This window comes from Anneissia japonica, unplaced genomic scaffold, assembly GCF_011630105.1.
Source record: "Anneissia japonica isolate Jap-2015-1 unplaced genomic scaffold, ASM1163010v1 scaffold695_len1296351_cov181, whole genome shotgun sequence".
Taxonomy (NCBI): Eukaryota; Metazoa; Echinodermata; class Crinoidea; order Comatulida; family Comatulidae; genus Anneissia; species Anneissia japonica.
Genome location: NW_022740852.1, coordinates 1,118,968 through 1,143,773, shown reverse-complemented (window position 1 = coordinate 1,143,773; position 24,806 = coordinate 1,118,968). Strand labels below are relative to the sequence as shown.

The following is a 24,806-nucleotide window of genomic DNA, read 5'->3' as shown; positions in this document are numbered from 1 at the left end:
TGTACTGTACTTTAATTTCAACAAGTCTTATTTTGCAAATGATGGCCGAAAAGTCAGTAAAGAAACGCCATCTCTGGACGTATGCGCAGGAATGTGATTTAATAGATATCTGGAGGGAGCCAGAAATCGCCGAAAAAGTTGAAGATAAATTGTACCGTCAGAAGGCTGGTGTCCACAAAAGGATAGCAGAGAGAATGCGGGACTTACAATAGGCCACAATAGCATAACATCGGCAATTGTTGTGACAAAGTTGAAAAATCTAAGAGCATACCACAAGGCTGTGAGAGACGTTTTTATTCGTGGGACGGGCAAGAGGTCGGCCAATGTAATAAGGGTTGACCCGAAATCGGCATGCCCACACTACCACGCGCTAAACGAAATACTTGGGGGAAAACCCAGTGTAAACCCTCCAGCTGGACTCCTCGGCCAGTCTAATCAACCGCCGAGACCTAGGCCTAGCTTATGCCTATAGTCTCGATCTAGCATAAACTAGTCGCGCGAAAATCAACAGTAATTACCCATCATGCGATTGTACTTCCTGTCTAATGATGTGTTTTCCGAATTTCTGGTAGTCAAAATATCTCGCTCTAACTTTAACGTCGAACGCGATTAGTGGATTTAATCCAATTAACTTGGCAAGTAGATCAGCTAGCTTATGGTAAACAACAGTAAATGAAGTACCTTTAATATTAAAGTTTGGTGAGAGAAAAAGTGAACTTTAAAGGATTTAAATCCTAGACAGGGATTTGAAGGAACCTGTAATCAAAACCCACATTTATCCATACAATTATATGAGGTGGGACGCTGATTACACATGACACCTCACCTGTACAGTATGTTCACAAGTTTAAATACTGCAGGTACCAAGTAGGATATTTGGGCCTGTACTGGATATACTACTGTAATCCTTTGAATTCTGTGTATAACTTGGTTTGTTCTATGAACTATGAGGAATCATCATGAAAGTAAACCTGTGAATCATGTTTCCATAGGGTTGGCTTGCCCTAAAAAATTTCTGAAACAATGGCACACTGGCATAAACACAATTACAGGTATTATGTTTATTTTATTTCTTTTACTAATAATATTATACAAATAACATTTTATAACATTAAGTGTAGAGCTATTAACATTCTGATTATATGGCTATGCAATTACTCACTGTGTTGGGTCTTTGGCGTTTGGCTTGCGCTTCCCACTACGGACTTGTGACGGATCTAGTAGTGAGTGTTCCCAGATGGAATTTACACCGCAATTTACCAATGCATCCAGCATCTAAGAGAAGATATTGATACAATAAAGTGTTTTGAATACAGTATAGTGCTACAGTATGCCCATCTTTTGGGATGACCTCATGTGTCTTCAGCTATTGCAATTCAAATTTCTATAAACAGCTTACCATACAGTATTTCTGATGCATAATACAATCTAACAGGAAATGTGAGTGAAAAAAACTAATATGAAAGTTACAAATTTGTTATGTTTTCTGTTCTTTCAATTCTGATTTTAACTGAATTTAAATTTAATCTGGCAAAAATAATTAAAAATAGACTTAACAGTAGAATAGCGGAAACATTTCAAATAGGGCTTTGTTTGTGCCATATAATGTTTGTTATTATAACATATCCTCCAGAAGAGGCAAGACTACATTATCATGGATATCTAATACCACTAGGAAGTGAAGATTTGCTGATTAGCTTTACTGCTGCAGGGCACATACAGCACCAAAAGAGGAAGTACTAGATGAGCAAATGTGATTTGTAAACAATATAAAATACAGAATTATGTTTTCAGTTCAATAGGACTTGTTATGCCAATAGACAAAATATCAATATTAAGAAAATGGAGTAGAGAATCAAAGTAGAGCAGACATCATGTAGCTAGTAGTAGCATGGACACAAAACAAATAAGCAATTAGTACAGCTCCGCATATTACACCATAAGAAAATTATTATACGAAGGTTAGATTTAATGCTTGAAAAACAATTTTTTAATGCATTAAATTTAACCTACAGTAAGTATAATAATTTTCCATTAGTGTACGATGCATGCTCTACTAATTGCTTTATAAGTCAATCGCCATCCTTTAATTTTAGTTTTTGATAACCAACTGTTGTAGCAGTTATTGGTTGCTATAGTGACATGATCAGTATACATGTGAGTATTTACATTTAGCTATGCGTATGCTGATTTTTGCTCCTGCAGTACGCGTTTAATCAAAGATACTAGAAATACTAGAATCTTAGGTTTAATTAACTACACATCAGCAGTACAGTACGGATATGATGAATAACTACTGTAATTTGTATTGTGTTAGAAATAACTTGTTTGTAATACTATTTTGATAGACTTTCGTCAAATAAATAAACATTTCAGCATTCAAGAGTGAATACAGTCACTGACCTTTTTGGTCGGTGCATGCAGACAGGCAAAGTCGTGCAATGATTTCATAACTAGGATAGGCTATTAAAGGCCTAGGGCCAAGTACTGTAGTAGCAGGAAGCCTGGGCGGCCTCCTGCCTGGCCATAGGCTTACTCTAAATTTGTTCCTTGAGTCCTTGAGTAACATAGGTCCAGAATATTGCTATTAAATGTTCAGTTTGTTGTGTTTATGAGGGTCCATTTATTCAATGAATTCCTTAATTGTTCATATTGAATTTGAAGTAACTTTCTTTGGGTTCTAATTAAGCTTGTTTTACAAAAGTAATTTTCAATTACAATTCAATTTTCATCGCGGTGCACGATGTATTCGCAGTGACGAAAAAATTAGGAATTTTTTTTGCACACGAACCTAAAAAAAATCAAGCCAAGCATCCACTAATTGAAAAATTATTGAACGGTGGGGAATAGGCAAATAACTTTGGGAGTTGCAGTGATGACGTCACGATTGACTTATAATGGCACTTACTATGTATACAAGAAAACTCAAAATGCATATTACCCATTCATTAAATATTATATACTAGTCATGTTGAATAGAAAAACTACTTTGAAGGTTGATGAAATACATTACAATTGACTACTAATAATGATATTTAATAATGATAATGATAATTAATAATGATAATTTCTGTGAAAATCTGTCCACACTATTAAATGTGTACGGTACTGTATGTGAAAAATACCTGTGTCCGTGAGTATGACATCATCACACCCATATATGGCTATGATATGACATCATCATGCCCACATATGGCTATATGACATCATTGTTGTCCCAGAAAACTTCGTAGTATGGAAAGTGCCAAACAAAATTTAATATCATAGAGTAGGTAGTAATATATAATATAATTTAACATGGTATACTATATCATTGAATGATTAAATATAACCTGTAGTGTAAAATCAGTTTAAATTCTGCTTTTAGTATTTGTAGTTGCTTACTCTGATTTTGCCTCAGGTCATTAAAGGTCACATCCTTACAACACTTTTCCTTTTTAACCTCAAAACTATCCTTTCATATGTATTTCCTCAAATTTCACAAACAATAATTTCATACTTTGCACTTCATTTTATAATCACCAAAAAAAACGGGGAAAAATAGCCTTCCCATCAGACAGGCTGGACCTCTCATTGTCCAATGCTGGATGAGGTTGTCGGGTCGAAACCATTTATTTGTCCATCAAAATAAAGTTATTTTGATTGCTAATATCTAATATTGTTGTCTAAAAGCACAATTTTTATTCATACTAAGCCATTAAAACTTCCCCCATGAACTGTACAGAGATTTTAATTCGGGGACCTTTCTTTTATTCTGTGATAGAGGCTCTAGGCGACCACTTGGTTTGAATGCCCGTCAGACCTGTTGGATCCCCTGTTGACAAAGATCTGGTGCCACCAGAAGAACATATGAAGGTTGTAATTCCCTCCACCTCCACACATCAATTATAATACATACAAAATAATGAAAAACATTAGTATGCTACTCACCTCTAGTTGGCTACGAGGCCAAGGTGGGCCTCTACGTAAAGGCTTGATCTGCGAGACATGTCTGCCTAGACTACGGTGGACGTAAGAGCACTCATCACACACCACAACACCACGGTTTATTGAAGCCCATGAGGGATCTAAATACAAAATGAAAATGTTGATATAATTTTAGGTAAATAATAATTATACTGTATTACAATAATAATGAAATAGAGAAAACTTTCTATTTATCACCCTATACAATAACTGAAGAAAATGTGGTATTTTATAAAAAGCAATTTAAATTATACGTGTAAAAAAAAAAAGAATACAAATTATTTCAAATTTCATTCTGTATAATTCATAACAACAAAAAGTATTGTCATACACAGGAAATTATTTTATGATCATAGATAAAAATAAATATGAATACAAACGACAATTAAAAAGTGAAAGCTGGCACAAATTATTTTCTATCGGCATTTAAAATTACATGGTGCACAGATTGTAAAGACAGTGGAGGAATACTAAATTTACCATAAATCGTTGCAGAACCAAAAGATATCAGAATAAACCATTACACCTTGAATTAACTCAATCGATTAGTAACTTTCGTTCCATTTGGGGTTTGGTACTAGCTTTAACTTGACGGTTCAGTGATTCCCCCTATTTTTTATTCAAGCTGTCCTTTTGTGCAATTTTCATTTGTTTGAGTGTTCTTTTTTTCCTCTTGTATTGATTGTACTTTACTTGGATTTTTATATAGGGCAAGTTTATACATTTTTCAATGCATGTATATTTGATTGTACAGGTAATCAATTATATTTTGATGTCCCTTTTTTTTAATAAAATTACTCTACATCATTCTTAATGTTTTTTAATCTATTATTCATTATTCTCCTTTCTATGTCTTCAATGTGTTTTATTATTTTGTTATCTTTTTTATAGTGTTTCTTCCACATTACTTTTGTATAGTTATTTTAAATTTTATTCTAATTTTGCTATGTTTTTTCTCTTTTTGTTTTGATGGATTTTGCTTGTTTTATAATTGAATTACATTTTTAATGTAACTATTCTTCATTCATCAATTTAATGTTTAATTTAATGTTTTTGTTTTTTTTAATGTTTTTTTTTTTTTTTTGAATAAACAAACAAATAAAAATAATGTAAGGTTTGATGATGGTATACCTGGTGTGATAAATGGTACTTGTGCGTGCCAGGCATGTGTTACATGTTGGGCCATGTGGGCCTTGTATTCAATTTTTGGATAAAGTGTGCTTCATACAAAAAAAAAATGTTTTTAAAGAAATAATAATAATAATAATGGCCGTTTATTTTTGTGCCTGCGACCATCAAAATTATCTTGCTCAAATTAATCCTGGGCCAAATGTTATCTTTACACTATAGCGAAATAGTAGTAAATTTTAGTGGTTTGGAGCATGTATTAAATTGTGATGTGTCAAAAAAAAATATATATATATTTCTAAAATGCCTCCGAGTTAAAGCTCAATGCCTCCAACCGCCGGTTGCGTGGTCGCACCCTTTTTCCATCCCTAATAGAGGGATTTGGCGATGAGCATCACACGACCTAACTTGGGTGTTGGATGTAAACAATAAACTGGCACAGCAGGGATTGCTATGGCGGCTGTCCAATGTTATTGCTGTTAAAAGATCATTATAATTGCTGTATTTGCTCTTTTTTTAAACCTAAACCTAATTTAAGTTACTCTAAGTCGATTGTTAATGTCCCGAAATTCACCACACAAATTTGGTGTGACTTGTCATCCAAGGGAATTTAATATTTTTTGACAAATGTTAGGCCTATGCCCCTGCATATCTACGGCCTGTTTAGTTATGCACGAGAGTCTTCGACCCGTAAACTACAGTGTTTTAAGGCCGGCCCAGCACAAGATTTGTTTATCTTAAGGCCCGGGTATTCAACCTTTTTAAGCTGAGGGCCAGTTCCAAGCTGTTGAGACCAGCGGCGGGCTGACATAAATTGTGTACTTCCATTTTTTCTATGTCAGCTCCACCCATTTTCTTTTATATTTGGTGGATTCGAAATAGAAGGGGTCATGGAAGAACATTCACAGATGGGAGAAAATACCCAGCATGGTTGGAGCTGAGGTAAGAAAATTTATGATTATGGCACCTCTAGATGCTCGGAAATGGCACTCTCAGACTTCAATTTGAATATAATTTTCTAATCTTTTCCATTTTATTTTAGAGTTAGTAAAAAAAAAAAATTTTTTTAAATCTTGTACTACCCTGCCACTAGAAATTTTCCTACCACGAGGCGAGCAAATTTTAACAAGGATACCTCTAATTTCCTGGGAATGGCACTTACAGACTTAAAAATAAGTTTTTAAAGCAGTGTTTTCAAAATAACACCATATCAGCATCCCACTTAATCCATCCCCATTATTAGTCTACCCCTCCCCATGACAATACCCTACACCACTAGATACACTAGTGAGCTACACTCAGAAAAAGCCACACTCTTGTCAACAATGCTAGATTAGGGGTGCCTAGGTGGTGTTTCTATAAACAGAAAAACTTGTTCTAAATATTGGCCAGAAATTGATTTACTTTTAGCAATGTTGCGCGGGTCGGATCAAAATCTTTGGCGGGCCGGAGTTGGCCCATGGGCCGGGGGTTGAACACCGGGGTTCTAAGGTGTCTGCATTCTTTTTTTGTAGTGCTATATTTTTTATTATCTAAATGAACTGTATCAATTTGTATTTTGCTACAAAGGAAATTAATAATAAATGTTATTTTAAAATATAAATTGAAATTACTCACAGAAAGTAAGTTAAAACAGAATAAAACACAGAACTTAAGCTCTAAAAGTTGATCAAATAATAAATATAAAAAACCTTGTAGTAATTGATACTTTTCAAAATTTCAATAGGCAATTTGTGGTCTGGAGCAGAACATTATTTATAATTAATCCCATACAATATAGGAACTCTCACATAGTAACTGATTCTAATCATTGATAATAATTAGCAATTGAGTAGACACTTGAAAGCAATTGGGTTTTCTTTAAATATTTATGATTAAGAACATGGATATTTATTGTCTCAAACATTCAAATATTCGATACTGTACGTACTGTCATTTAAACCAGACCCCAAAGGGGACTGGTTCCTATATTAACTTTATCTTTAATAAGAAAATATAATACATATTCCAAGTATTGAAATGCACGCCATCGTGTCGGGATTCAATATCTCGACATTAATTATGTCATCATCAGGAAGGAAAAAATTTATCCATACTTGCAAGCTTGTAGATGCGCAAGTACCAAAAGTGTTCAACCAATCAAAACATTACCTCTAGTAGGTGACATAATAGTGATTTAAACTAAGCATTCTACTGATCAAAGCTACCTACAAAAACAAAGAAAGCTCCTTTGAAGCTCTGAGCCCATTGTTAATCAATGAGTGTAGTCTACGTATAGCAAACAAACGCTTCTTTAAACAATAGTATAGACCAATTTCGGGAACGGTCAATAATGTTAGTACTACAGAAAGTATTAAACCTAATTTATTACTTACATTACAGACCATCTTTAATATTTGGAATGTTACAAAGTGTTGTTTTATACATTTCAATTTTCAGTATCATTTCCAATCATATAAATTTCATACTGATAGTGACTTCAAGCACAATAATCAGGTACTGCAGAAACCAAATCAGCAAAATCTAGGACACATATTGGATGTTGTTTGCTACTTCGAGGTCTACAGGAGGCAACACCTTGCTAGCAAAAGTTTGGATTATGGTCAGGATGTAGAGCCTGGGGCTAAGAATACTGCAGACTCTCAGCGAGATCTCCAGCTCTGATCAGACATTGAGATGTTTATTTATATCTACTGAATGAGCTTAGGTGTGATATTTTTGATAGCGAACCCTTCACCCACCAATAATGGTAATTTAATATAAAAATAAAATATTGTTTTTGGCCAGTTACAGTAGTACACCATCCATGATTAGAAAGGGAAATTTCAGAAAAAACAAATTTATTTGTTTTATTTATTTTTTTTTTTCACTCCCCTGAAATCTCCAAAAACAAGATAAATTTCTTCGTTAATTATATAAAGTTAAAAGCATTATCAATCTTATTACTACACTGTTTACATTCATCAATAAAATTTTATTTTTATTTTCTCCTTCATATGCTTTTGGCACTGTAAGAAAAGACAATTTTGGTGATTGGTCGAAATGGCATCATGTGACTAGTGCTACGAGGATCGGAAATATAACTTTGAAAAGTGACCGGTCTCTGACGTCACCGGATTACACCCGCATTGTGCCAGTAGTGAATGCTAGTTGAGCGAACGATCGATCGCTCACAAATTGTGAAGGTGTAAGCCTAGCGCTTTGAAAATAGCGACTTCAAATAAGTTTAAATCTCTCGACGAAGACAAATTGGATAGAATTATTGACGAAAAGGATTCTCGGTGTACAAAATTTGTTGTGAATTCATCCATTAATGTAGGCCTACTCAGTGAATATTGTAAGGCCAAGGAATCATCAATTAGGCCTACAGTAGGCCTACTTGCATTGAAAATTTCAACGGAGCTGAATGCGTTTCTCCGGTCATTCTATGCTGAGGTAAGGAGAGCAAACGGTGAATTGTACGCTAAACGATCAATGATAACGCTACGCTACGGACTACAGAAACATTTTAAAAAAGTGACGGTAATATGAAGTATTTGGCTATGTAATATAACAGATATTGTGTAAAAGTTAAATAAAAGGTCTTGATATTTAAAGTAATGTGTTCAGTTAATTATTTGCATTTATTTTTGGCTATGTATATTTAAACAGATATTGCCTTTTCTAATCGGTGTAATATAACATACGATATCCCTTGGGAATTATATTTTTCTCTCAGGACTATATTTTCCCTCAGCGCTACACGCTTCAGGAAAATATAATCCCTCAAAAAAATATAATTCCCTAGGGGATATGAAATGTTATATTACATCTCTAAGCAAGCAATATTTGTATAATAATGCTTGTGTAACTTAAAAACTTTTTGAAACCGAAAATTTCAATTGAACTCTGAACAAACTGACCTACTGTACTGTACACAGATCCTTCTGAAAATAATTGCTATTTATTTCCAATTCATCTTCGGGTTTATAAACAACACAATCCTTTTTAGTTGGACAGAACAAAGTGACACATTATTATCACTCTAATATACAAGAAAAAGAGAATTAAGTAATTGTTTGTTGGTAACAATTCTTGCAAATGAAACTGAGTGATTGGCAAATTAATTATACTTGTTATACTTTCAGTTTTAACATCGTTTTTTTTTTCCTCCAAACATCCTACTGTAACACAAGATGTCTTACTTCCATGTTTGCAGCAGTAGCGTAAACTTTACAGAGAAAATAAATAACTCACTTAAGTCCAATTAATGTTATCTCAAATTAAAAGTCTATTTGTATTATTATTATTAATATTATTAGTATTATTATTATTTATATTAATATTATTATCATTTATTTATTTATATCATTTATATAGCACCTTTTCTTTGTAGGTCTATACAAAGTCCTTCTCCTGGTCATTGGGTCTACATGCTTAAATGTTGCTGCTGGTACATATTATAACACCTACAGTTAATTTTACAGTATAAGTTTATTTCGCACTCAAATCCAAAAGCACTCGGATAAAGCATAAATGGATGAAAATATCCATGATGCTAATTTCTGGTTGTAGAAAATGTGCTTTATTTATTGACTTCAACTCAGAAACTGGGACTACTGTAGAAGGCAAGCATTTAAACCACCTAACAATAGTAAAGGAGGTAGAGCTCTAATCTATATGCCTGATGAAAAATATTTTCACAATGCAAACTGCATACATGTTGATATATTTAAATGAATCAGTAAAGAGTTTTATTTTTATGTGAATATTTGAGCTATCCTTGTCCCACTAAAGTCACTTAGGCAACCATGCTTTTGAATATGCTGGCCTACACTATGGAATACTCTACCAATTGAAATCAGGAATGTAGTCTAAAATATTTTTAAAATCATTTAAAAACTCATCTTTTTATTGTTTTTAATTGAAACTTTTACTTTCCTGTTGTAAATCTTTTAATTTTAACTTGCGTGTGATATTTGTTGCCAATTTGAATTTTATTGTCATGCAATATGATTGACTTTCAATATGCTGTTAGAATTTTAGCTTCCTATAATTTTAACTTCCTTTTTATATTGGAAATTTGCATTCTTGTTCTGATTATTGTAATGCGCACGTTGAAGGTGCGAAGACAACTGAAGAAAAATATATTTTAATGGAATTAATATAAATGAATAAATATTCTAACAAAAGTGCATACAAGCTGTTACAAGATTGAGTGATCAAAAAGTAACAGTTCACCATCACCATTTAACACAACAGAATCTAGCAACACTAAATTACTGTATGTTCCAAAGACAAAAATAAATTAAATGAAATGAAGAATTCAGACCAGAAAAGTCCTTTCCTTCAGAAGAGAAATCCATGAAGGTTGTTAACTGTATCACTAGTTCACAATACCCCTCAAAAACAATAGTTTATGTATCTGGTTTTAAATTGAGCAAACACAATACCAATTTGATACAAAAATTATTTTGTGCACATGACTTCATGGAATGAATAAAACGTTAATCCAATATTTGGGGAAATAAATGAAGCAATCAATTGGATGGTTACAATGACTATCCTGGGCATATTTCAATTAGGTTTACCTTTAATATAAAATCATCTCTTGTAAATTATAAATATTAATATATTTTAAAATAAAGAGTTTCTTTCTTTCTTTTACTTGGCATCATCACAACATAACATTAACAATAAAAAAAATAAGAAAACATTTAAGAGACAGAAACTATAATTAAATAAATAAAAAAATAGGTAAAGATGCCATAGGATAATCACATAAAAGTCATTTAAAATAAAACAACTTATTTCCCTTATTATAAAGGTCAAAAATAAAACAAAAAGGGGAAATAATAACTTGCAATCTAATTGAAATGGAAGGAATATAGCATCCTGATAAATTTATTTTTAAAATGTTAAAAATTAATTAAATTTACAAATGCACTGTACAACCTGCAATTTGCTGAGTGAATATAAGCAAAGAGTATAAAACTGCAAGAGGTCCGACTGCCCTTATTTTGTATGCAGACAATGGAACTCACAAAAGGGCGTGTCCTTCAAAAGAAGGTAAAAGGCATTCGTATCAAATGTGTGCTGCGTTTTGTAACGCAAACATACTTTCGATACGAACGCCTTTCACATCCTTTTGAAGGACACAATCCTTCGTGACATTACTTTTCAAGATAGGATTGCGTTCCGACGAAACTTTGACAGTCGAATCTCTTGCAGTTCTACTATATACTCTTTGCTATAAGTGTCAAGTGTTTAGTACACCCACAATATCAAGAAAAAAGAAGACATCATCGTGAGCAAGAAATAGTAGAGGGTACTGTATTTCAATATTTAGGGTATAATTCCTTTTGATTTGAGCTTTAAAAATGCATTTTGAATTTATGTGTGTAGTCAGATTCAAGGTCTCCAAATTCTTTTTGAATCTAACATCTTGATTTAAGTCCCAAAATCACTTCAAAACATGCAATCATTCTAACATCCACATACTTTACATGATTTATCTTAATACAATGGAGCTTTTGGGAATGTCAACCAACACGGACAATAAGGGGAGGGCATGTTGTCCCACAAAAACATGTGTCCACGTATGTATACGCTGTCATTTTGTGGAACCTACTGTAGCAACAATATACAAGGGGCAGCATTAAGCAGAAGAGTTCATTATCCAATGAACTATCCAAAAATATAGTTTCTATCAGACCATTTTTAGGATTTATCCTAAAATAGTGCCGCCAACATTTTGAAACTCACTGGGGGACTTCCAGCGGCCTGGCCTGAGTACTGTAGCTGGCTAGTTACAATAGAGCACCACGTAGCAGATAGCGCCGCTGACCTTTGCTATAGCAGCAGTAGACAACAGATACGATCTTGCTTATTACTGTACGACCAGGAGGGTTAATCAACTTTACCTTAGTCAGGGATGCACGTGTGTGACATATAAAAGCATGGTTTTTGTAAGCAGGCATGTTAATGTAAACTGTATGTCAAGTCTAGAAAAGTCATCCCAATTTTGAAATGGGGATTTAGGAAAATTATAACATGTTTTGTATACAAAATACCGATAGACCATGAATTGTACAACCAAGTTTCAGGCAGTATTGCGGGCAGCAGTTCCAAGTTATTTACTCACTCTCTATCACCGGGATGATCATGTCACTTCCGATGTATGTCATCACTGAAATTGTCTTGAATCTGTTTTTAATAAATCATTCTAAATCTAAGTGAAAAACAGTGCTTTTGTCTGTATTTCAAACCCTGTCTAGGACTAGGCTGGCACATAAGCATGATCATGCACATAGGCCTAGATACCCAGATAATGAGTTATATTCTGAATGATCCCCCCACCCCTGATGGTGGTGAGGGAGGGCAGCACACCAATGAATGCACTTATTGAAAGGTACGTGACTATCGGCCTTTGAGCGAGCAATATCATGGTTATCAAAAACATGCAATTATTTCAGAGAAGATAAGTTTATTTTTTTCTGAAACCAGTTAATTTTGTTAGTTTATATTCATCCACAACTAAGTGTGACATTTAGCTAATTTGAACACCGAAACCTAGTTTTTGACCGAAAATAATAATGTGCTGTGAATAGAAATTCCCCAAATTTATGTGTTGTGTGGGGAGCAAGGCTGACGTCATGCATGTCTGGTCTTGCTGAAATCACATATGGCGACACACATGTACTGTACACAGCCACGATTTTATGTTGTCTTTTTGCTTTGTTAATTGAATTCAAGTTTGTATTGTTTTGAAAACTAATTTAATTGTGTTAATTGATATATTTATTCATATCTAGTTTTGGTATTATGTTTCTTGAGCACCAAAATTTTGTACTTGAGTCTTTTTGATTATAATGTATTTACATAATTGAGCCAAGGTATGTCTACATATAATGGTAATTAATTACTTGTAATTAATTAAATTATTATTTAATTAATAAATGATTGAATTTTAATGAGCTTTTCTCTTTTATGTTCTTGTTGTATGATTTCAAACATTTTTATATTTTATTGAAGTAAGTCTAAAAACAAAGAAGCTAAAGCAGTTCTTGAACATTTTTCAAGAAAACCGTCACAGACTTTCTATTGTTTACATTGTTGGTTTTGAAGGACCAAAATTAGGCATAATTAATAATTTCTTAAATTCTGTAACTTTGTTGATTTATGGCGGAGGACAATAACCTTGGTATCAATGTAATGCTCTTTGTAGCTGCAAATGAATTGCTTGAATTTGAAATTCTTTGTCACATTAGTTTAGGCCTACCTACTTATTGATATTTTTGAGCAAACCACTGACTTATAAAATTATAATTATTTACAACTTCAATTTAAGCCTAGGGATGACTATGTGTGCCATGCATGACAATGATGATTGATGTGCAACTGACGTCTTATGCTAGGCTTTTACTTAGCTAGGTCTAGCTAGGCCTAGCCTGGGCACTGATTATTCGACCAAACCACACTCTCTGAACTCTAGCTCTGCAGATGCAGTCAGAATGCACTTTTCTATCTAATCCCAGGCCGGCCTACGATCCATACATACACATATACACAACTTGATTGGCACTTACCACATGCGCTACAGTCTGCGCATATTTCTGTTGGTGGCCTAGACTTTCCCCTCATTTTATTTTCTTCCACTGGACTATTTAAAAATCTTGTAAACGTACAAAAATACTTGTTTATTTCATAAACTCACTTCTCAGCTCGGCTGACCAAACCCAGCTCGGAAGTTGTTTAGGAAAATACACTTCCTTATTTGGTTGCTCATTGTGTCAAAGGTTGTCAAAAATTCGAACAACGTGTTGGGGGCGACAGAGCGAGTTGAGATGGGAAGGTTCCGCAGCACAAAAAAAAAAAAAAAAAAAAATTCTATTTTACATTGTATATACCAATTTTAATTATGTTCTGTAGTATTAATGTACAGGTAACACAATAGTTTAACCATTTTTTAAAAAATAGAAAATATATTTTAAACTACCATGGTGAATCAATTAAACAATAACACTTTGAATTCAAACAGATATGGTCATTCAAGAGATAGGCCTAACATTGTTACTCACATGTTGTTATGAGTAGTTTGCCTTTTGACAACGGACAAAAATCTACGATTAGACATATGCACGAAAATAATATTGCTAATAGGCCTACACTTTCAATCAATCACGTATTTAACGGAGGTGTTTAAAAAAACATATTATCAGTATATATTTATTTATAGAAAATAATGTTGTATAAGAACTACCGGTATCCGAATAAATATACAGATAAAGGCATATGGTTTTTTTTTGTTTTTTTTTGTTTGTTTGTTTGTTTGTTTGTTTTTTTTTTTTTTGCCAGTTTTGTTTGTTTTTTGTTTTTTTTTGCCAGTTGACTAAATCAGTGAAGAAATGAATAAATCGTAGGCAAGTGTATAAACGAACCTTTAGCCTGATTTTCTGCAAAAGATGACTGTTGGTATTTTTTTTTACTTACTTGATTTGGATAAAAGCAAAACCCTGACACTGAATTTCAAGTGAAGAAAAAATGCATCCTCGTTTCTTAATCAATCGTTGCTTAAAGCCATAAACTAAATTGAGAAAATAATTTAAATTATCATTAACCGTTCGCCCCAGGTTCCTGAGTGATGTTAAGGGGGAGTAGGTTGAGTCTAAAGATCATACAAGTGGAATTTAGCCTTTTTTCATATTCAAAACCTAATCAATTAACTGGGGCTGTCAAAGCTTGAAGTGGCCATGTTGAAACCTGACCCGGACCGTAGGCCTACCGGTGGCTACGGCTCTGAGTTTTCTGCTTCATTTATTATTTTCAAACAAATTTTAATTGGTAAAATTCTATTTTTGAGTATTTTTGGTTTTGTCATTACCGGGTATTATTTTACGTTTGACAGATACAACAATGCATACCTCTACTTGTATTGGATCATCCGGGATGCATACACAAGCGCCGCACATAATTATGCTAATTGTACTTTTTTTTTCTGGGGGAGAACCAAATAAATGAATGTGAACAATAGTTTGCCCATTGGCGTATTCTGTTGATGTTTAATTTAATTCTGTCGTTTAATTACATTTTCATTCATTTCATTTACTTTGACTTTGTCCCGTACAAAAGATAGAAAAAAAGTTTCGTAAATTGGCCAGACATGATTACCAAAAGGTATACCCTTTTCTGCTTTGAATTTCACCAATGGGAAAAAAAAATCAAATCAAGTTCTAAAGCACAATATTTAATTAAAAAAACACTTATTATCCTGCCTTGTTTTTAAATTAAATATTTTTTTTAACAAATGTATACCGTAAAAACGAATAATAGAAGCCCTGTGCTTCTCTAAGACCGTTGGAGGGATTCTTTTCCAGATGGACTTCTTTTCAAGATTAATTTCAAAATCCGTGGGGCTTTTTTCAAAAAATAAATGCTTTAAATTTAAGAAATTGCTACTATAAAATCGTAGGCCTATAGTACATTTTTCAACCATGGAATTCGAAATTCGGTTTTTAAAATTAAAAATAATAGAACCACCACACTTACTTTTCGGACTCAATTAGGAGCATTCTCACAGTACACTAAATTAATCCAATGGCATTGGAGGTAAATTCCAAATGGAAGGTGGACAATTCGTTCACATGATGATTGAAGTAATAATTTATTGTTGACATTTTAGTACTGTTTAATCTGAGATTATGCTATAATAACACCTTTCCATAGTGTCAATCAAACTTATCAAATCAAAACAGGTCCATATGACACACGTGTTGTCCTAGGCCTACAAACGCACGTGTTTCGTATCCAAGGGGTGGGGCTTAGTGGCGTCTAGCGTAGGCCTAGTTACGCGCAATGCATACGCACATCATCTCTTGGCGACGTGTCAATACAACTCTCCATGGGTTCACTTTATTCCTGCAATATTATTATGGCTACAAATGTTAAATCTAAAGGCCAACTCAGACAGCGTCGTACGACGCAGCGCCCGACTCGATGTGTTGTCGCGTTGGGTCTGTGTGAGTTGAACGCAGCCGCTATGGTGTGCGTCGGGGGAAGTCGCGTCGTAGAATATTAAACATGTTTAATATTTCTCACGAAGGTTTAAGACTGTCCCCGACGAAAAATCGGGTCGGGCTGCGTTGGCCGGCGCTGTCTGAGTTGGCCTTTAGATGCAAATAATAAATTTTTTTTACAACCGAGTGTTGAGGTGGTGAAATGCGTACATAAAATATTGGCACAGTGCTATTATTATTTAGCTATAAAAAAAAAAGTTAAATAAGGCGATAAGAAACATCACTCTAGGTGCTGTGACGTTTATTACAAAATAGGTGGTAACTGTATCTCATATTCTAGGGCGTTGTTTATTCATTATACCGCGCAGCGGCCTTCTTAGTTTAGCAGTGGCGTATTTAAGGAAGATGATGGCCTTTCTAAGCCACAAGAAAGATGTGTTTTTCCCCCTCTACCCACCATTCAAAATCTTTTCAGCAAAAGATACACTCAAGTCACAAGTGAATTAAAAATCATCTCGATCTGATTGCTTCCAAGACCATCTAACTTACTTTTTTAGAGCAAGTACCAGCGCCCCACCCCCCCCCACACATGTTCATACCTTTAAAAACAACACGATAAAACAAAATACACTGCTTACTACGGAAAATATACACCATCAAGAAATTGTTTCATCTTATTAAAAGTCATTTAAAAATAATCCCAAACAGCATATTACATACAAATATATACAGATTAATGGAACTGCACCCTGGTTAATAGTAATCAGGCTGTTGTTGATGTTGCTGATGATCAAACTAAATGACAATAGGCACATTGTATACGGTATGGCACACGTATGCAAATAACTATTGCTGGCTATATCACAAAGCATGAAGCCTCCTTATCATAGTGGATATTCTCCATGTTTTATGCTACATTTATTTTATTTTTTTTTAAATACGGTGTATGTATTTTACATTTAGCCAAGAATATTCGCGGTAAATATTGTTCAGTCCAATTCAACATGATTGTCTCTAGAATTTGGTTGAATATATTTGCTTCATATATTTTTTAAAATATCAAACAATATATATATATATATATATATAGATTAAAAGGCAAAATACTGGAAAACAACAATGCTGTGGGAAACAATGGCTGGATCTCAGTAGAGATACAAAAATGATAAGCAACAGCTAAAAAGTGAACGTAAGTAAACAGCCAAAAATAGAACCAGAGCTTTCGGACAACACTAGTCCTTCCTCAGTGGCGAGTGAGTGTATATATATATATATATATATATATATATATATATATGCTAAGCAGACAACGGCAACTTTTAAACAATAACGCACAACTTAATATTATAACAAACGAAACATTTTAAATAGGGTTATATGGCCACTATTTATTTACAGTATTTATTATAATTTCAGCCAAGAATGGAAAAAGTGCAAAATACATGAGATGACAAGGACAAAGCCCAACACCATTGGTGGGCAATTTTACTCCAAATATAATGAAAAATATAATCAGTAAAACATCTGTAAAATATCAAGGTATCAGTAAAACATCAAGGATAAAACAAAGTACAAAGTACATCATAAAAACATTAATGTCATTACAAATTGCAACGAAATAAAAAAATATTCAAATATAGATGCAGACGGTAAACCAATGACAATAATGTTTTTTTCCCATTATTTGTCGTTTTTTTTTGTACTGTTATAATTGTATCTGTTTGGCATTATTATCGAAATAAATGTTATCTGAATCTTAAAACCAAAAAGTACGGTACTGTATATACAAACTCAGGAAAACTACAGAAACAATAACATTTTCCATTCCATATACTGAGCACCATGAAGAGAATTTTAGTGAACACATACAATTGACCAGATGCCGTAGATGCTATATGATTGATTGATTGATTGAATGAATGATTGATTGAAACCATCATTACACTGCACCCTATATTGTCTGTCTCTTATACACATCTATCAAACTTATCAAATCAAAACAGGTCCATATGACACACGTGTTGTCCTAGGCCTACAAACGCACGTGTTTCGTATCCAAGGGGTGGGGCTTAGTGGCGTCTAGCGTAGGCCTAGTTACGCGCAATGCATACGCACATCATCTCTTGGCAACGTGTCGTAGGCTTAAGGCCAACTCAGACAGCGTCGTACGACGCAGCGCCCGACTCGATGTGTTGTCGCGTTGGGTCTGTGTGAGTTGAACGCAGCCGCTATGGTGTGCGTCGGGGGAAGTCGCGTCGTAGAATATTAAACATGTTTAATATTTCTCACGAAGGTTTAAGACTGTCCCCGACAAAAAATCGGGTCGGGCTGCGTCGGCCGGCGCTGTCTGAGTTGGCCTTTAGATGCAAATAATAAAAATTTTTTACAACCGAGTGTTGAGGTGGTGAAATGCGTACATAAAATATTGGCACAGTGCTATTATTATTTAGCTATAAAAAAAAAAAGTTAAATAAGGCGATAAGAAACATCACTCTAGGTGCTGTGACGTTTATTACAAAATAGGTGGTAACTGTATCTCATATTCTAGGGCGTTGTTTATTCATTATACCGCGCAGCGGCCTTCTTAGTTTAGCAGTGGCGTATTTAAGACTCTTTTGGTATTTATGATAATGTTCATCACATATCGATAAAAACACATTTGGCAGAGGCTGGAACAATGCATTTTCTGTCTATATCGTCCATCGACGTTACCGCCCACGCAGTTTCATCATCATCTCCATCTGTTTATGAATTCATGCCTCTAAAGGCGGGGCTCTATGCAAGCGCCCTCTATAGTCTCTTTAATAGTTTCGGCCATGCAGGCCACGCTGAAATGTAAAATAGTTTCTTTTCTTTTTAGATAGCTATACATGCCTTGACTCGGCATAATTTAAAATCTGATTTTTTTTATGTAAACGACGATGAACCTATAGAAAGATATGAATAATATTTTCTTTTAGATTAAAGAAAGACGTCCTCAATAACCAGGATAAAGAAGAGTTTAGCTTCATTTCTCCCGTGTTCATGATTTGCATCAGTGTCGTTTAATTTGATTGTTTTATTTTACTTGGAAATGAATGGTTACTCTTTGTATTTTCTGAGCTTTGATATTGCTGCTATTAAGATCCGCAAATAGTATTTTTTGATAATATGTAACGCATTATTTTGTTAACGTTACATATAGTTGTCATATGTTTCCTTTTAATTTATCATGTATTTTCTTGACAGTTAAAAAAAAAAAAATAGTCCCACGGTCGACCAGTTTTGTTGTTGTTGTTGTAGCGAACAGTTTGAAAGAATGATGTAATACCACCTTAGTTTAGAATTTCTCAAAGAAAGTCGCTAAAATACTTATTACAATGCTAAGTTTGTGCGTATAGGCCTACATGGTTACGGAAAGACCTTTTACGCGAGACGCGTAACTGTTCATATTACTAAGCGCGCATATTTTGAAAATCAGATTAAAACTACAACGAGTAATACAGTAGCTAGTCTAGGCCTAGTAGTAGTACAGTATTACTACTATAAGGTTAGTGATCTAGCTTGTATTTAAACTAATAATTTAAATACATTATTCTAGATACAATGAAACAAGAGGCCACAAAACATGAACAGGTATATTGAATACTAGCCTAGGCCTATAGTTTCTCAAGGGTCTATTTTTTTTAAAGTTCTGTCAAAATTATCAGATTGTATGTGACAAAATACCTGAGATATGCCCATTTGTTACACACAATTTTATAGTGTGGGCAGATCTTAAAAGGTAGGCCTATAACCAATCTGACACAGTTGTCATTGTGATTGAATAAACGTAATTGACATTTGCAGTAGGCCTAGTACTACGATACTCATTAATGAAGATATAACAGTAATTTCTGGATGATAATTTTAATGATTAATCGGTTTGTTAACGTGTAAAAAACATTAAAATACCCCAAAGCGGGATGAGCGTTTCCTCAGTGTGGTAGGGCTCCGAAAAGCCTCCACTTCATATAAACATAGAACTCTGCTACCAGCGGTTGTGAAACTCTATTTTCTATAATGTGACCATACATTGTCTAAAGAAGGTATCTCCTGATTTTCTATAATGTTAATCTTTCATGACCTGTGTTTATTAAAAAATAAATTTTTAAAAAATAGTTCCACCTTTATGGTAGGTTGTCAAAACATAATTACAATAATATTTTACAACAAAAAAAACATTAATTATACACTTTGTATTATTTATTGTTATTTAATACTTAGTACTGTTAATACTGTATTATTGTTTCCATGAAGGTTACAGCAGATGACCGGGTACAAAAAGACATGACACGACCTAGGGTTCATTCACGTAAAAACAGCGGTAACAAGAAAGCTACTGTTGAAAACAGCAAGAAGTGTGACAGCAGTACAGTTTATAAACAAACCGACCTCAACGAAGCGGATACTAGTCCATGCAGTTCACCAGCCGGTCCCTCTGGTGACTTGTATCCTTACGATCAACCAAGTGAAATAACCATTATAAAACATCCTGTTTTGCCAAGTATTACAGCTGCTGTGACAAAACATCGGTGCCTCCCGCAAGAGGTAGTACCCAAAGGTAAATCTAAGAACACACTGACGACGCAACAACGACCACCTTTTGTTGTCGGACGACATAAGGGAGGTCCTCTGCCTTTACAGACGTCAGCGAAGCATAGTACGTATCGGACAAACTTGGTATTCGTCCCGACCATCAATAATAAATTCCATCAGCATTGCCTTCTTAAGTGTCAACCCCAGGATTCGCTTAATAAATCGACCACATTCAAGGCCCGTAAAAATCCAGAAGGGAACAAGAAAGTTTTGCGCGCATCCACAATCGAAAACACAGGAGAAAATGCTGAACAAACATTGCTTCTGAACTCCATCGCAAAGAAAGAAGACAACGTTGAACCTGACACATACGAAAAGATTGCCACGAATAATTGCATAATGGACAAATCTCGAGATATCAATGAGATTTCAGGTAATAATGAAAGTGATACGCAACGACAGACTACGCAAAATGTCCTAGTCAACATAGATAAAACGGACGACGACGAATTACGCACAACTGTTGACATACAAGAACAAGAAAACAAAGTCTGCAGTAACAACGACGAGGAAGGAGATCAAATAATACGAAATGATCGTGTAGAACAAGAAAACCTTGATCAACCTGACACCAGAGCGACTGCATTGGACTCACCGACACAGGATAAAGCACAACGAAGCATTAGGAAAGATAGGTTGAGTGATTGGTCATGCAACGACCACGTGGTGTGTCAGTATAAAATGACATCCAAGGGCTTTAAGATTAAACTCGTGAATAGAAAGATTGCTACCGAACAGCGAACAAATAATAATGAAACTCCTAAATCTCACCAAGCTGTTCCACATAGCAGTGCCACTGCCGTGATTGATAACCGAGGAACTCAGTATAAAGAGAGAAGAACGCCAGATGATTACCCAACAACTCTGGATAATTTAACATTTGATGTGGATCACGGCAGAAGAACTGAATGTACTACGGTGACAGTCACAGCTACAGAATCAGAACAAAATGGCGAAGAAGATATTCAGAGTAATAATGTTTCAGATAAACAAATTGAAAAAGCTAATCACGACCATTTGGCAGTTTCAAAAAATTTAGCTTCTGAGTTACCTGTAGCTGACCCTCATCCGAGAATGGCAGACGATGATATGCAATCTGATGTCTGTTTCGGAAATGAAGAAGAAACTGTTATCAAGAGAAGTGGCATTTTAAATACACTAAAAATGCCCGACTTTAATACTGATGTGCTTGATATCCGATGTCCGTTAACTGATTTTAAAACACCTTCAGATGCCACCACTCAAGACATGACTGTCCCAACAAACTATAATTTTAAAGATCAGTCCAGCAACGACGAAGAAGAGTTTTTCCCACGTGAGGAGGAAGATGAAAAATCAATTTTGAAGTCTCCAGAGCCAGATGCTATTGACGATAAAGAAGAGACAAAGAAGTTAGAACACGTCGTCCACGCGGACGACATTGTCGGATTCATCAGTAATGTTCAATCAGACAAAGAATCTGAGGGTGAAGGTGTTGCTGACCTGCAAAAGTTTGTGATTAACCCTCACCCGTTGGGTCGTATTAAGGGTAACACGGCGTTTGATCATGCATTTGACAAGCTGTTGACGCTTGAGTACTACGGCAATCTTCTGGCCAGGCTGGCTAAGAATTCCCAAGTTAGACTAATTGAATCTATTGACCTTGTACGCCAGAGCGACAGGGTTTATATTGCTGCTCTTAAGAGCGAGGCCTCAGTACAACTTGACCAGGCGCTTGATGTGTTCATGGGAGAGTTTGCGAGCGCACTTATGTCGTACTACAATGTTTCAGGAGCGGAAGCCGATGCTTGTAATTTCTACAAGTGGTTCAGTCAAGCTGAGAACGAAATGGCAGCTGATCTGACAGAGGGGGGAGACGCAAATGACAAACTGTAGCCCAGGTTTATCCTATTTATTGTACATTGACCTTTGTAACAGCAACCGCGTTTGTTTGATTATGTTTATCAAACCTTTTACGACATTTGTCATAAAAAGATTTTTTTATAACTATGTTGACAAGTCCAACAGGCAACATTAGGACGGCTAAAATAAATATTTAATATCTACATGGTGTTCATTATTGAAGTGGCCTACTAAAATAGCTACTTGTATAATATATCATTGTTTATGTATAATAGAGCATAGTGCAATAATCTACATTTACTTTCAGTTCAATTGATAAAAACAAATGAATTTAAAATTAAAATTAGTTTAAACAGACCAACTTGTGGCTTTGCCCTAACGTAACACACTGCCATGGATAAATTCAAATTATATATTTGTGTAAAATAAATAAATAAATAAACGTTAGGTAAAACAGAGGCTCATTCAACTGAACTTACCGATCAGGCTAAACTTACCAAGAGAGGTGGTAACTGACCATCCACTAATTACGATAACACTTGGGAACGAAATTGTAAATGTCATCTGTTCCATATTCATATTCATAGCCATATCCATATCCATATTCATATCCATATCCATATCCATATTCATATCCATATGCTTATCCATATTCTTATCCATATCCATATCCATATCCCTATTCATATCCATATCCATTCCATCCATACTCTACAGAGAACATTATAGAATGACGTAATACAATTGAAGACAATCACACCTTATTTCTTAGCAGTCAAAACTGAATTTAGAAATAATTGAATAGATGTTATAGATATTAAAATCAACATCTATCCAAAAACAGGAATAGGACACAAGTAGAATAAATGATACATTTCCCTGCATAAAACATTTACTAATATGTGGCAGTGTCTGAGTGACTCGTCGATGTAAACGATCCGTCACCGTGAGTTTGAATGCCTTTGGCGACAAACCTCTTTCACAGCATATCAAACTCAGCCGACATAAGAACAAGTAAAGATATCTACGCTACAATAGATCATAAACGATTTAAATTGTATAGATACTGCAGATTTTATTTTTAAACAAGAGACGATGCACTTCGTCCTCGAGAATTTGCACGAATTTTCAGTATCGAGAAAGCGACCATAAGTCAATTCTTATTAACAATTAATAAGAGACCAACATTTTTAGGATGAATTACCCAGCACAACGGGTGTCTATTTAAAAATATAAAGATGTGAATATAATTACGCAAAAAAAAAAAAAAAAAAAAAATATTTTGAACTTTCTAACACACAGTTATGCATGAACATTTTTCGAAACCACAATAGGATAGGATGAGAGAGAAACCTTGGTTTGATAATCGGTGAAGAAATGTGTTAACTCTACGTTCACATGGATTCGACGGCCGACGATCGTACGATGCTGTGAGTGCCCTGCTTTACAGTACGTTTCACACATAATTTATGTACTTTCGGGGGTGGCGCCAGTATTTACGACGAAAGCGTAAGTGGGCGTAGTCAGGCGTTGAACAAAATCTCTCGGAATTGGTCCGAAAAGTTTGAAAATTAAGTGTTTCAAAGGCCATTATTAGGTAGTTTTCGCCGTACGATGTTAACCTTAACGTTAACGGATGACGTCATAATTTATTCATCTTGCGTTGCGGAGTACGTAAATTTCAAGATTTTACGTGCTCTACGTACGTTAGTTACGGGTTTGCGCATGCGTATTTCGATTTTGTTTACAAAAAGGGGCGGAACTATCGCGTTGCATGTTGGGTACTAACGTTAAAGTTAATAGTCCAGTCCGAAATGTAGCAATATCAGAGGTTGCATTTTTTTTTTGCTATATTTTTTAAAAATTGGATATGATGTAGAGTATACATTGATAAATCAAAAAAGTATGTGCAACATTTTTTTTTTCATACGTAAGGGGGGTTGCAAGCCGTTTCAAAATGGCCGCCATTTTTTCCTAAAATTGTCACTAATATTGTAAGTTTATGTTATTAAAATGCAGCATTCAATTGGAAATTCACTCATAACAATGACAACAACAGTTAACTAAATATTGTACACATTTTTGAGCTATTACAATTTAAAATGGCTGCCATTTTCCATTATTTTAGCTTTTTAGCGTACATATTAATATAATATTAACCGATCTGTACTGTAAAACAAAAACGTGTGATAGAGCTACTGTAGTTATATGCAAATGCCATATGCTGTTAATGGTTATTACCATAATATATATGTGATA

General features: G+C 34.5%; 2 protein-coding genes across 3 annotated transcripts in view; both read right to left on the bottom strand.

Annotated features, from left to right (window-relative positions):
* The window catches only part of LOC117118349 (ARF GTPase-activating protein GIT2-like), a 39,820-nt gene extending 25,977 nt beyond the window's left edge, over positions 1-13,843 (bottom strand). For both annotated transcript variants that reach the window (XM_033262916.1, XM_033262917.1), the window contains exons 1-3: positions 13,662-13,843; positions 3,931-4,067; positions 1,163-1,275 (exon numbers count right to left, since the gene is read on the bottom strand). In XM_033262916.1, coding sequence (XP_033118807.1) covers positions 1,163-1,275; positions 3,931-4,067; positions 13,662-13,716 — 305 coding nt within the window. In that variant the 5' untranslated portion in view covers positions 13,717-13,843. The remainder of the gene's footprint in view (positions 1-1,162; positions 1,276-3,930; positions 4,068-13,661) is intronic.
* Positions 13,844-22,899: 9,056 nt separating this feature from the next.
* LOC117118425 overlaps positions 22,900-24,806 on the bottom strand; it is an 11,672-nt gene continuing 9,765 nt past the window's right edge. The window contains exon 3 of the mRNA XM_033263016.1: positions 22,900-23,258. Within this exon, the coding sequence (XP_033118907.1) occupies positions 23,013-23,258 (246 nt within the window). The 3' untranslated portion in view covers positions 22,900-23,012. The remainder of the gene's footprint in view (positions 23,259-24,806) is intronic.